Source organism: Zerene cesonia, chromosome 20 (genome assembly GCF_012273895.1).
Source record: "Zerene cesonia ecotype Mississippi chromosome 20, Zerene_cesonia_1.1, whole genome shotgun sequence".
Lineage (NCBI taxonomy): Eukaryota > Metazoa > Arthropoda > Insecta > Lepidoptera > Pieridae > Zerene > Zerene cesonia.
The window spans coordinates 4,137,772-4,147,916 of NC_052121.1; the positions used below are offsets into that span (position 1 = coordinate 4,137,772).

Here is a 10,145-nt window from a genome sequence, read left to right on the forward strand (position 1 = left end):
AGATTTTTACGATCAGTTTTTACGATTCAACTGCGACTATCACTACATAGTATAAAACAAAGTCGCTTTCTCTGTCCTATGTATGCTTAAATCTTTAAAACTACGCAATGAATTTTGATGGGGTTTCTTTTAATAGAGTGATTCAAGAGGAAGGTTTATTTGTTTAATAACATCCATTAAACTATTCCGAATTAACGCGTGCGAAGCCACGGGCAAATGTTGTATATTATAGATAGATATTATTTATGCTATAGAGTAAGATTGTAAATTGTTATATTATTAATTTATACAACAGGTATTTAAAATAATTAAGAGGTACAATAAAATAATTTTATTGAAAATGTAATTTATAATCACAATTACAACTATTTCTTAGCCTTGGCTTTGAAATTTTTCTTAAAAGATGGCCTCCCGTCTTGTTTTACTTCTTTATTAGTATTCAATTTTCCAATCTGCTTCTTATTCTTTTTATTTTTATTTTTTAACTTCATAGCAGCAGCTAATTCTACTTTCTCTGTAATTTTAGCTTCATTCTTCGGCACATTAACTTCTTTCGTAGGTGGTTTTTCATTTTTATTTTTATTTTTGTTTTTTTTCTTTTTGTTAGGTGACTTTGCATTTGGCGCGCTGTCTTGTTTACTTTCATTTACTTTGCTTTTGTCTCCATCAGACTGATTTTTTTGTGCTACCTGTGCTTTGACATTTTTCTTTACTGGGGCCACTGGAGTGTCTTTTGAATCGTCTTTATTTTCCGGTTTAATCTGGTTATCTGCATTTTGTTTTCCTTTTTTCTTTTTGTTCTTTTTCTTTTTTGATTGATTTTCTGGTGGCGGTGGATTTTTAACTATAGGTGGAGCACTGCAATAAATGAATTTCGTGAAAAACAACATAAAAAGTCATAGATCAATTCTTAGTTATTTTTTTTTTTCAATTAAATAATACTTCCTTGAATTACTTAAATGCTTAGAGTAAAGATGAATTTTGTTAACAGCTTAACTTACTATAGCTTAGTAAATAAGATTTGACAGATTTTTCGATAAGCTATCAAAATCAAGGTTTTAATGTGCTCCTACATAGGTATCTTTATTATCAAACAATATTTACCTTTTATCAGCAGGCTTTGCTTTTTTATTCTGTGTTGCCATACTATCTGAATCTGCCATTCTTTTAACACCAGCTGTTTGAATCTCCTTTTCTTCTGCTGAGACATCCCCATTTTGTTGGCTTTCCTCAGTTCCATTCTCTTGTTTAGGTTCCTCTTCATCATCTTCATCTTTCACTGGCTCAGGCTAAAACACAAATACATGTTCGAAAAAATAAATAAGACATTTATTAAAATTGGAAGGAAATGTGATGCAGAAAAAAAATTATTATCCCTCATAAATGTTTTAATTTTAAATTTCATCACACAGAGCAAAAAGATTTCCTGTACAATAATAGGTATACTTACAATAACATTCGAGAATTTTTTCAATTTCGCCACAAAGAAGCCATCCATATTGTGTGTGTGGGGATAGAACCTTCTAGTTAACTTCAAGGATGGATGGAACCTGTGATGTCTGTACTTCACAAAGCCCTCAGTACCAAAGTCTAAGCCAGTTGGTACTAACTTAACATTCCTTCTCTTGAGAGCATAGTTAACCACCCATTCATTTTCTTCAGGCAGTATTGAACAAGTAGAATAAACAATATAACCTCCTGTACTTGATTTAGCATTACAACAATCTATTGCTGCCATCAATAACTGCCTTTGTAAATTGAAACATCTTTGAATATCTTTCTGGTCTTTAGTGGTTTTAACACTTGGATCTTTAGCAATAACTCCAGTACCAGTACATGGAGCGTCCAATAATACCCTGTCAAATCCTTTAATAACTTCGGGAAACTGCCTGCCGTCGTAATTACAAATAATTGCATTAACAACCCCCAACCTGTGGAAATTACCGACAACTGCTTTCGTTCTTTCCTTATTTGCATCATTAGCAAAAAGTGATCCAGTATTTTTCATTATGGCAGCAATGTGGGATGCTTTCCCGCCTGGCGCGGCACACATATCAAGTATGCGCTCATTTTCTTGTGGTGCTAAGGCCATAACAGGAAGAAAACTTGATGCACCTTGCAAAATATAGTGTCCGGCAAGGTATTCTGGAGTGGCACCAATAGGCACTGTGGAACTATACACAACTAATCCAACTTTACTCCACTTTCCAACTGGATCCAAATTAACACCTCTGTTGATAAGAGCTTGAGCAAGATCTCTTCTTCTGGTTTTAAGACTGTTTGTCCTTATTGTTATTGGTCTAGCTACTTCACTGGCTTCTAAGAATTCAACTAATTCTTGTACTGGAAATATTTGCATAAGGACTTCCATGAGGAATTCATTATAGCTGTAATACAAACACAGGTCTTTGAGTAAGAGTTCAGTGTATTCACATCGTGATCTGCCCTCTTCCTTCAAACGGTTGAAATCACCCAAAACCGAAACAACATCTTTGATTCTTTGGTGGACATCTTGCAAACTTGTTGGGTTTTGTAATTCATCTTCACTTGGGAATGCAAAAACGTCTTGTTTTGCAATATTCAATTGCATCTCTTCATCAGCCAATTTCTTATCTACTTTTTGTTTCTTTTTCAGTTTTATATTAGCTTTTTCTATGGGTAACATGTCATCATCATCATCATCGTCATCATCATCATTTTGAGCTGAAGAATCAGAGTCGTATGTCAGTTTATTAGAATCTGCAGTGTCATCATCCCCCATTGTACCATCTTGCTCATCATCGGTGTCATGGAACAAGTCGTCTAGTGTGCCAACCTAAAACAATTTGAGAAAGAAAAACAATATTCTTAGATTTTTTTTTTTTTACGAATATTGTTACATATTAAGTTGCATATTTTTACGTATTAAGTCAACTAAGTCTTCATAACAGAATGTAACTAGCTCACCAAATTAAAAAAAAATAACTTTTATCCAATAAGATCTAATAAAGCAACATAATAGTTCTTTACCTTGTAACTTTCTTTACTAGGTTTGGTTTTCACTGGTTCTTCCGTTTCACTATCCGATGCTTCTTCATCACTTGTACCATCTTTAACCTCGTCATCTCCTAAACCTTCATCACTTTCATCACTGTCGGATTTGTATTCTTTTGCTTTTGCACTTCCCTTCTTTTTAGGCTTCAACCACTCCTTGTTATCATCAGTAAATCCTAGAAAAACATCGGAGGATTCATTCAATTTTATAATATAATTTAGAAGGAAAGTAAAATTGGTGAATGATAAGAATTTAATTATATTCCATTGATCAAAATTCTTGGGAATATCATTCACTTATTATTATAACCTAAATATTATAAGTTAAAATTAAATTATGTTCACATATACATAATTGAATTAAGTATCAGGAATTATGAATATTGCTAATTATACCTGCAGGAGTATCTTCATCTGATCCACTTTCAGCATCTTCTTCAACATTATTTTTAGTCGCTTTTACATTCTTTTTAGCTTCCTTCAATGATTTACGTTTTTCAAGTAATTCCTTCTTCTTCTTAAGTCGCCGTGCAGCTCGCTGCTTTTGTCTATGACTAAGTTTTTTCTCTTCTTTATCGTCATCAACTACAATATAAAAGCTTTTAGAGTAATGCATGCGTATGGAAGAAAAAATATGTTTTTCATTCATTGTAGTGTGCACACTAATATCATCTGTCAATGTGATATATTAGATTGAAATATAATCCTAAGAGAAAAGATTATTAGTTCTAGATATTTTGCATAGGACAGGACAAAAGCTACTTTTTTCAAAATGAGAGCACATATTCTCTGCTTACATCTATATAATAGGGTAACTTCTAAAACAGCAAAGCATCAATTATTACACATACATCAATTATTTCATTCACATAATAATGATTTTCTTGAAAAATATGTTCAGTGTGCATCTATTAAATAATCTAATATTATAAAGACGAAGAGTTTGTTCGTTTCTTAGTTTGAACGCACTAATCTCAAGAACAACTGGTTCGATTTGAAAAAATCTCTCAGTGTTAGATAGTCCATTTATTGAGGAAGGCTATAGGCTATATATGCACCACGGGCGATGCCGGGGCGGACCGCTTGTACCACATAAAATACCACGATTATATCAAATACTTACTGAGTCCCTTTTTAAAAACTGGATCAGGTTGTTTCCTTGCTTTTCTCCCGGGTCCTTTTTTCACTTTTTTTGTCTCGTCAAATTTGGCTTTTCGACCCATTTTCTCTGATTTGAACTATGATTATATTTTCTCAATATTCAAGCTAAGGCACCTTTATTAAAAAAATTAACTAAACACGTGTTTATAGCCGCTAACCATGTTCTATTTCCATGCCGTCGCAGTATTTGATAGTTGTCATTGTCATTTGTCAATTAACGGAGCTTGATCTGACAATGTCCAATAAAGGTAATAGTATAGTACGGAACACTCACTTATTCTGTGATCGCTACTCAGTCGAACCACAGTTGAATAGAATCTAATAGGTAAATCAGCTTGATCTATTCTCTTGCATCTTATTATTTACTAGCTGCACCCCGTGGTTTCACCCGCGTAAGTTCGTATCCCGTAGGAATATCAAATTAATCATATCGATATAGATATAGATAATATAGAGTAAGCCGATTTCGATGAAACAAAAACTAAGTAATACCTCAAGTTACGTATAATTTTTGTATATAAACATTGTCTGCATTTAATTCGTAGATTTTACGTGATGTGCGCACAAACAAACAGACAAAAATTTTGAAAAATGATGGAAATGGGTTCTGTTAGTTATCTTTTCACGCAGTGGCTATTTTTTTTTTTCAATTTTTTCAATGTACAAAAATAACTTTTCTACAGATTTATTATATGTATAGATATAGATAAATATTTATGCTATGACATAATTTATGTCTTATAATATATATTTGGCTATACTTGACCAATCTACTATTTTTGATCGTCCCATTGTATTGTAGTCATATAAAACCATTAGAAGAACAAACACGGAAGAACACAGACATATTATAAACTAGTCAAAGATGTCACATATTCATTATTTAAGCAATTTTATTGTGTTTTTTTTTATTACAGGAAAAAATAAATTTTTAATGCGATATAATACGTTTTCATTCTTTCATTCATTTCATTCAGTTCATTTAATCGTTGTTGTGTGTTTAATTTGGAGAAACAGAACAACCAATAATATATTACTAAGATTTCAGAACAAAAAAACATGAAAATTTATTTAAAAATAATATTTAAGTTTAATCATGTACCTATTTATTTAATCATGTAATTATAATTTATTCATTCTATTATTGAACTCTGCCATTTCGCTTGTGAACATACAATCGAAGAAAATAATTAAAACTGAACAAAAATAATAATAACATGAGGTTATCATTATTGGCGATTCGCAAATCGAAATTCGCAGTTGACATTGACCAACATTGACGTTTGTCATTTTATTCCAGATTATCGAAATTGCATCGCAAAATTTTAAATATCACATGTTTAGTAATGGCAAAATAGTTAAATAGGACTGATGTGCCTATTTTGTAAGTGTAAAGATTGTTTAAAATGTTTCAATTACGAATATTAAGGGAGCCATGATTTTAAATAAGTATTTTGTGGCAGTGCGATTTGCTTCTTCCAGCTGTCGACTGTTAAGGTAAAATTATCATTTTGTTTGTTCATTTTTTATTGCTTTCTTTGTAGCACAAGTTTTTAATAATATTATGCAATTTTGTTTATGATGAAGTAAATAAAAATTTCATTCATAGTTTTCAGGGTCATTACATAAATAGATATGAAGGAAACTCAGCTAGTCATTGTCAGTGTCAACCTTCATGGCAAAACAAGAGATCGTTTTTTAATTTTCCGAATCAAAATCGCACAAGAGAGTATTGTGGGAGACAACTAGTTGGGTATGTTAATTTATATCAAAGTGCTTAATTGTATTTATTAATAAGTCAATAATGTTATATTTATATTTTAATTAAAAAAAAAATCCAAAATCTTATCTCATGTTTCACAAAATCCTATTAATTTTTTTTTCATTACAGATTCTCTATGGATCAGATGTTTGAAGTTGTGTCAGATGTAGAAAATTATCATAAGTTTGTTCCATGGTGTAAAAAGTCATTAGTATTAACAAAAACTCCTAGCAAGCTTAAAGCTGACCTCATTGTGGGATTCCCACCAATAAACGAAAGTTATACATCAAATGTCACATTGGTAAAACCACATTTAGTGAAAGCAGAATGTACAGATGGCAGAATATTCAACCATCTTTTAACCCTATGGCGTTTTAGTCCAGGACTCAAAAGAGAAGATCAATCATGTGTTGTTGATTTTCAAATTTCATTCGAATTTCGATCAGCTTTTCATTCTCATTTGTCAAACTTATTTTTTGACCAAGTTGCTAGACAAATGGAAGGCGCATTCATAAAGGAAGTAGAAAGAAGATATGGACGACCAACTATGCAGCCTAAGAATTTACTCATTAGTAATCATGCAATTAAAAGTTGACATGAATATTATATAATTTAGCCAAATTGTTGAATACTTACAGAAATTTGTAAGTTTATTTATTTTTATGAACCATGTATTAAGATAAGCAAAGAATAATTATAATTGTTACCAATAAAATAAAACCAAATTTGTTTTTAAAATATTTTTATTCACATTTGCCCACATTGTGATATAGTGACTGGAATTTTTGGTTTGTTATTTGGTCCAGTAGGTACATTTTCTATTTTTCTCATGACTAAAAGGCCATCAATGACTCGACCGAAAACAACATGTTTATTGTCTAAAAAGTTACATTTAGCACAAGTTATAAAAAATTGGCAACCATTTGTATCCTTCCCACTGTTAGCCATAGAAAGCAGGCCTGGTGAATCATGCTTTAATGCAAAATTTTCATCTGCAAATGTACTTCCTCCATAGATGCTCATAACTCCTGTTCCATCACCCTAGAAATAATAAGATTTATTGTAATTCTACAGGAAATAATAAATAATAGATTGAATCCAATGTTTTATTTTATAAAAAATAAATTGCAAATTTAAGGAAAATATTAAGAATAATGAACAAATAGGATCACACCTTAGAGCCTTTAGTCAGATGTATGGACATGATATTTATTTTATTCAGATATAGAGAAATAATCTCCACATACTATCACAAATTCAAAACATTTAATGATTATTTGATTACCTTCACAAAATTGACTTCAATTATCAAAATACATAATTTAACATTTACACTAGAAAAGTGTATAATAAAGTAGCTTTATAATATATAGTTACTTAGCAATTTGTGTGTAACACCACATATAACCTGAGAACCTGCTGAACATATTTTAAAAATTTTTATTGGATTTATGGCTGCTCAGATAAGGATCATCATAGATCACATCTAAATATGAGATTGCAAACAATGCATAATGTGTGACATGTGTAAGCCCAGCGGCCATACAATGCTGCCGAGTCTCGAGAGTATAAATCTTGAAATTGCTTTTTTATATGCTTTACTCACCTTTCACTAGTAACTTGAAAACCTCAAGCCAAAGCACAATAAATAGTACACATATGTATGTAAAAGTTAAAACCAATGTGGTGCAGCTGCTACTCATATAGGGCCATGGTATTTATTTTTTTGTCTAATCAAGTGAAGTTCTTTGTATGTGTAATCTTTGCATTGTTAATCATCCATTTATCTTAACACAAAAACTATCTTTTATTCAAGACAAAGACAAAGAAGACTGCTTCTTACATATAAGAATATTATTTGTTGTGAATGTTTCTAACTAATTGTCAAGACATTGTGTGTGTTTGTTGATTTGGTGACACTAGAACTTCCTACAACCTCAGCAACTTGACAAACTACTTAAATTTAGATTTATCATAAGGATAAAAACTAAATATGACAATATCATTTTCCAATACACTCAATGTTTCAGGTAGCTTTTTTAACTATTTGATTGACTATGATATTGTTTCATTTATTTTGTGTCAATACTTACTAACATTGACAAAATCGCCTCCTTGTATCATGAAATCCTTTATAACTCTATGAAAAGTCGCACCCTTATAACCCAGTGGAACTCCATCTCTTCTGTATTCTCCTGTGCAGAACTCTCTGAAGTTTTCACTAGTTTTTGGCACTACATCGGCGAATAACTCAAAGATCATGCGGCCAATTTCCTATTTAAAGATGATAAAGAATTTATTATGATAGACATTAAGTTCCTATTGCCTTGTAATTTGAAAAAACGTTACTTACAGTTGTTCCTACAGTTATATCAAAAAATACGACAGGGTTGTTTGGATTTCGCAGTTGCGATTGTATTTGATTCCAAGTAGGCATGTTGTTTCAAATATACCGGTAAAACCAACTTTATGTAAAAATGATTCAAAATGCTAGTAATAAATTATACTACAATAGTCTTATGTTATTTTTAAAATAGAGCTTATTCTAACATAACCTAAACACAAAGCGTTGTTTATGTCCGTTGACAGAGTCAAATGTTACCTACTGTCAAAGTCACCAGTACATCATGATTGCCATTTTACTACCTTCTCTTGCTTGCGAGCGGAATTTTTTGTGTGCATTATTTTTTACTTTGAAAGAAATTAAATTATTTTCACGTGTTTTGTTTGTGTGCTTGTCTGAAACGATTAGGGAGGCTTCGAAAGAAGTACCTATATTAACTTTGGAAAATTCTATATCCATAATTTCTAAGTGACATACTAACATGGATAACCCATTTAATTTCACTTCTATCCAGGTCAAGGTCCAGGCGGAACCGGACGAGTGACTAGTCATTAATATACTAACTTTGCGAGAATTTTTCTATACACATTTTAATGTTCTTCCTCCTACCTTTTTATGACAGTCTAGATTTTTTTTTTCATAGGATCTAGTCTATCTCATCAAGTCAATATCGTCAAAATTGATTCAACAGTTTATATAAGAAAATGTAACACACAGATAGTGAACAGTTAGAGAACAGAACAGTTTCCTATAGAATTGCTAAAATAATCGTATTTTGGATTTTAAATAATAAAGAAATAAATTCGTCACAGTTTTAATAATACTATTTATTTCATGTTATATAAGTATTATACATACAATATACAATTGTGAAATGAAATATTCGTGGTTAACACATATGATTGACAATAAAATCTAGGATATGTACAACTTGTCGACAAAACTATGTAATTAAAACAATTCATTAAATTATTCGCTTAACCAATATTTCGAGTTATATTAAGGATTCATTCGGCTATAATATTATAAAATCTATTTTTTTTATAAAAAGTAATAAATTTTAATGATTTTTACAAATACTTTATTGGCAAGAAGCTAAAATTTAAATAAATTCATCGTTTTATTTTGTAATATCTAAATATAGAGAGTGAAAAGAGAGATAGGTTAAAAATATTATTAATTAGAGCCAGATACAATGAAATTCACAAGCAATTTGCCATACTACAACGAATAGCAAACCACTATTGGTCATCCCACCTCGTGAAATGTTCTTTAAACACTGCAGGGTAGCGATAACATTAAAAAGTATGTAATTTTCATACACTCATTGAGATTACATTATTTTGGAACACCAATTTTATATGTATACTTGGACAATGTTATTTTAAATTAGATTGTATACACAGGATATTTACATGTTGTGCATGCATTTGTACTATATACATAAATTATGCGTTATAGTCCGATAAAATAGAATATTACACACTCTGCAAGCTCCAGCGAGCCGTTCGCGTCACATCAGCAAAGTCGCACTTTGTTCACACATCTGTCCATGAAATTCTTTTTCCTTTTGCTCTGTGTAGTTGCTTCTAACGGTGAGGGTAGATTAATGTGTGTGTTTGCGGGATTTTCTTCTAAAATACCTTCACAGCTACGACATCTACGTGCGTTCTCAAGCGTTTTCAGTTGTATACTATCACTACATTCGGAAAGTCTTTGGGGCAGGTCGCACGAAGTTGTGAGTTCCTTTTGTGGTAATTGCTCACAGCTTTGTGTCGTCACTTTTGCTTTTTCTACTGATGATTGCCGGCTACGTTTCGGCCTGTAAATAATTACTGATATTAT

At 31.3% G+C, this 10,145-nt stretch overlaps 4 protein-coding genes across 8 annotated transcripts in view; 1 reads left to right on the top strand and 3 right to left on the bottom strand.

Moving 5' to 3' along the window:
- Positions 1 to 316: 316 nt before the first annotated feature.
- On the bottom strand, positions 317 to 4,397 carry LOC119835004 (25S rRNA (cytosine-C(5))-methyltransferase nop2). The gene is made up of 6 exons (XM_038359582.1): positions 4,157 to 4,397; positions 3,430 to 3,618; positions 3,010 to 3,209; positions 1,451 to 2,815; positions 1,105 to 1,289; positions 317 to 858 (listed from the first exon to the last, which is right to left on the bottom strand). Exons 1-6 carry the CDS (start codon positions 4,254 to 4,256, stop codon positions 366 to 368), a joined length of 2,532 nt encoding a protein of 843 aa, XP_038215510.1. The 5' UTR covers positions 4,257 to 4,397; the 3' UTR covers positions 317 to 365.
- A 1,061-nt stretch (positions 4,398 to 5,458) lies between these two features.
- Positions 5,459 to 6,614, top strand: LOC119835164 (coenzyme Q-binding protein COQ10 homolog A, mitochondrial). The gene is made up of 3 exons (XM_038359839.1): positions 5,459 to 5,691; positions 5,804 to 5,947; positions 6,086 to 6,614. Exons 1-3 carry the CDS (start codon positions 5,630 to 5,632, stop codon positions 6,549 to 6,551), a joined length of 672 nt encoding a protein of 223 aa, XP_038215767.1. The 5' UTR covers positions 5,459 to 5,629; the 3' UTR covers positions 6,552 to 6,614.
- Positions 6,615 to 6,681: 67 nt separating this feature from the next.
- On the bottom strand, positions 6,682 to 8,557 carry LOC119835165 (peptidyl-prolyl cis-trans isomerase H). The gene is made up of 3 exons (XM_038359840.1): positions 8,310 to 8,557; positions 8,054 to 8,230; positions 6,682 to 6,997 (listed from the first exon to the last, which is right to left on the bottom strand). Exons 1-3 carry the CDS (start codon positions 8,391 to 8,393, stop codon positions 6,704 to 6,706), a joined length of 555 nt encoding a protein of 184 aa, XP_038215768.1. The 5' UTR covers positions 8,394 to 8,557; the 3' UTR covers positions 6,682 to 6,703.
- A 1,537-nt stretch (positions 8,558 to 10,094) lies between these two features.
- The window catches only part of LOC119834792 (NAD(+) hydrolase sarm1-like), a 44,927-nt gene continuing 44,876 nt past the window's right edge, over positions 10,095 to 10,145 (bottom strand). For all 5 annotated transcript variants that reach the window (XM_038359292.1, XM_038359294.1, XM_038359293.1 and 2 more), the window contains one exon: positions 10,095 to 10,122. The gene's annotated coding sequence lies outside the window, so the exon portion shown is untranslated. The remainder of the gene's footprint in view (positions 10,123 to 10,145) is intronic.

What these genes read in the sequence shown, in the direction of transcription:
- LOC119835004 (XM_038359582.1), bottom strand. Translation starts at nt 4,256, where the DNA reads ATGGGTCGAAAAGCCAAATTTGACGAGACAAAAAAAGTGAAAAAAGGA. An exon ending in AGATGAAGATACTCCTGCAG is followed by an intron (nt 3,210 to 3,429) that starts GTATAATTAGCA and finishes ATGTTTTTCTAG; the next exon opens with GATTTACTGATGATAACAAG. An exon ending in CTAGTAAAGAAAGTTACAAG is followed by an intron (nt 2,816 to 3,009) that starts GTAAAGAACTAT and finishes AAATTGTTTTAG; the next exon opens with GTTGGCACACTAGACGACTT.
- LOC119835165 (XM_038359840.1), bottom strand. Translation starts at nt 8,393, where the DNA reads ATGCCTACTTGGAATCAAATACAATCGCAACTGCGAAATCCAAACAAC. An exon ending in ATATAACTGTAGGAACAACT is followed by an intron (nt 8,231 to 8,309) that starts GTAAGTAACGTT and finishes ATCTTTAAATAG; the next exon opens with GAAATTGGCCGCATGATCTT. An exon ending in AAGGAGGCGATTTTGTCAAT is followed by an intron (nt 6,998 to 8,053) that starts GTTAGTAAGTAT and finishes TATTATTTCTAG; the next exon opens with GGTGATGGAACAGGAGTTAT.
- LOC119835164 (XM_038359839.1), top strand. Translation starts at nt 5,630, where the DNA reads ATGATTTTAAATAAGTATTTTGTGGCAGTGCGATTTGCTTCTTCCAGC. An exon ending in TCCAGCTGTCGACTGTTAAG is followed by an intron (nt 5,692 to 5,803) that starts GTAAAATTATCA and finishes TTTCATTCATAG; the next exon opens with TTTTCAGGGTCATTACATAA. An exon ending in TGTGGGAGACAACTAGTTGG is followed by an intron (nt 5,948 to 6,085) that starts GTATGTTAATTT and finishes TTTTCATTACAG; the next exon opens with ATTCTCTATGGATCAGATGT.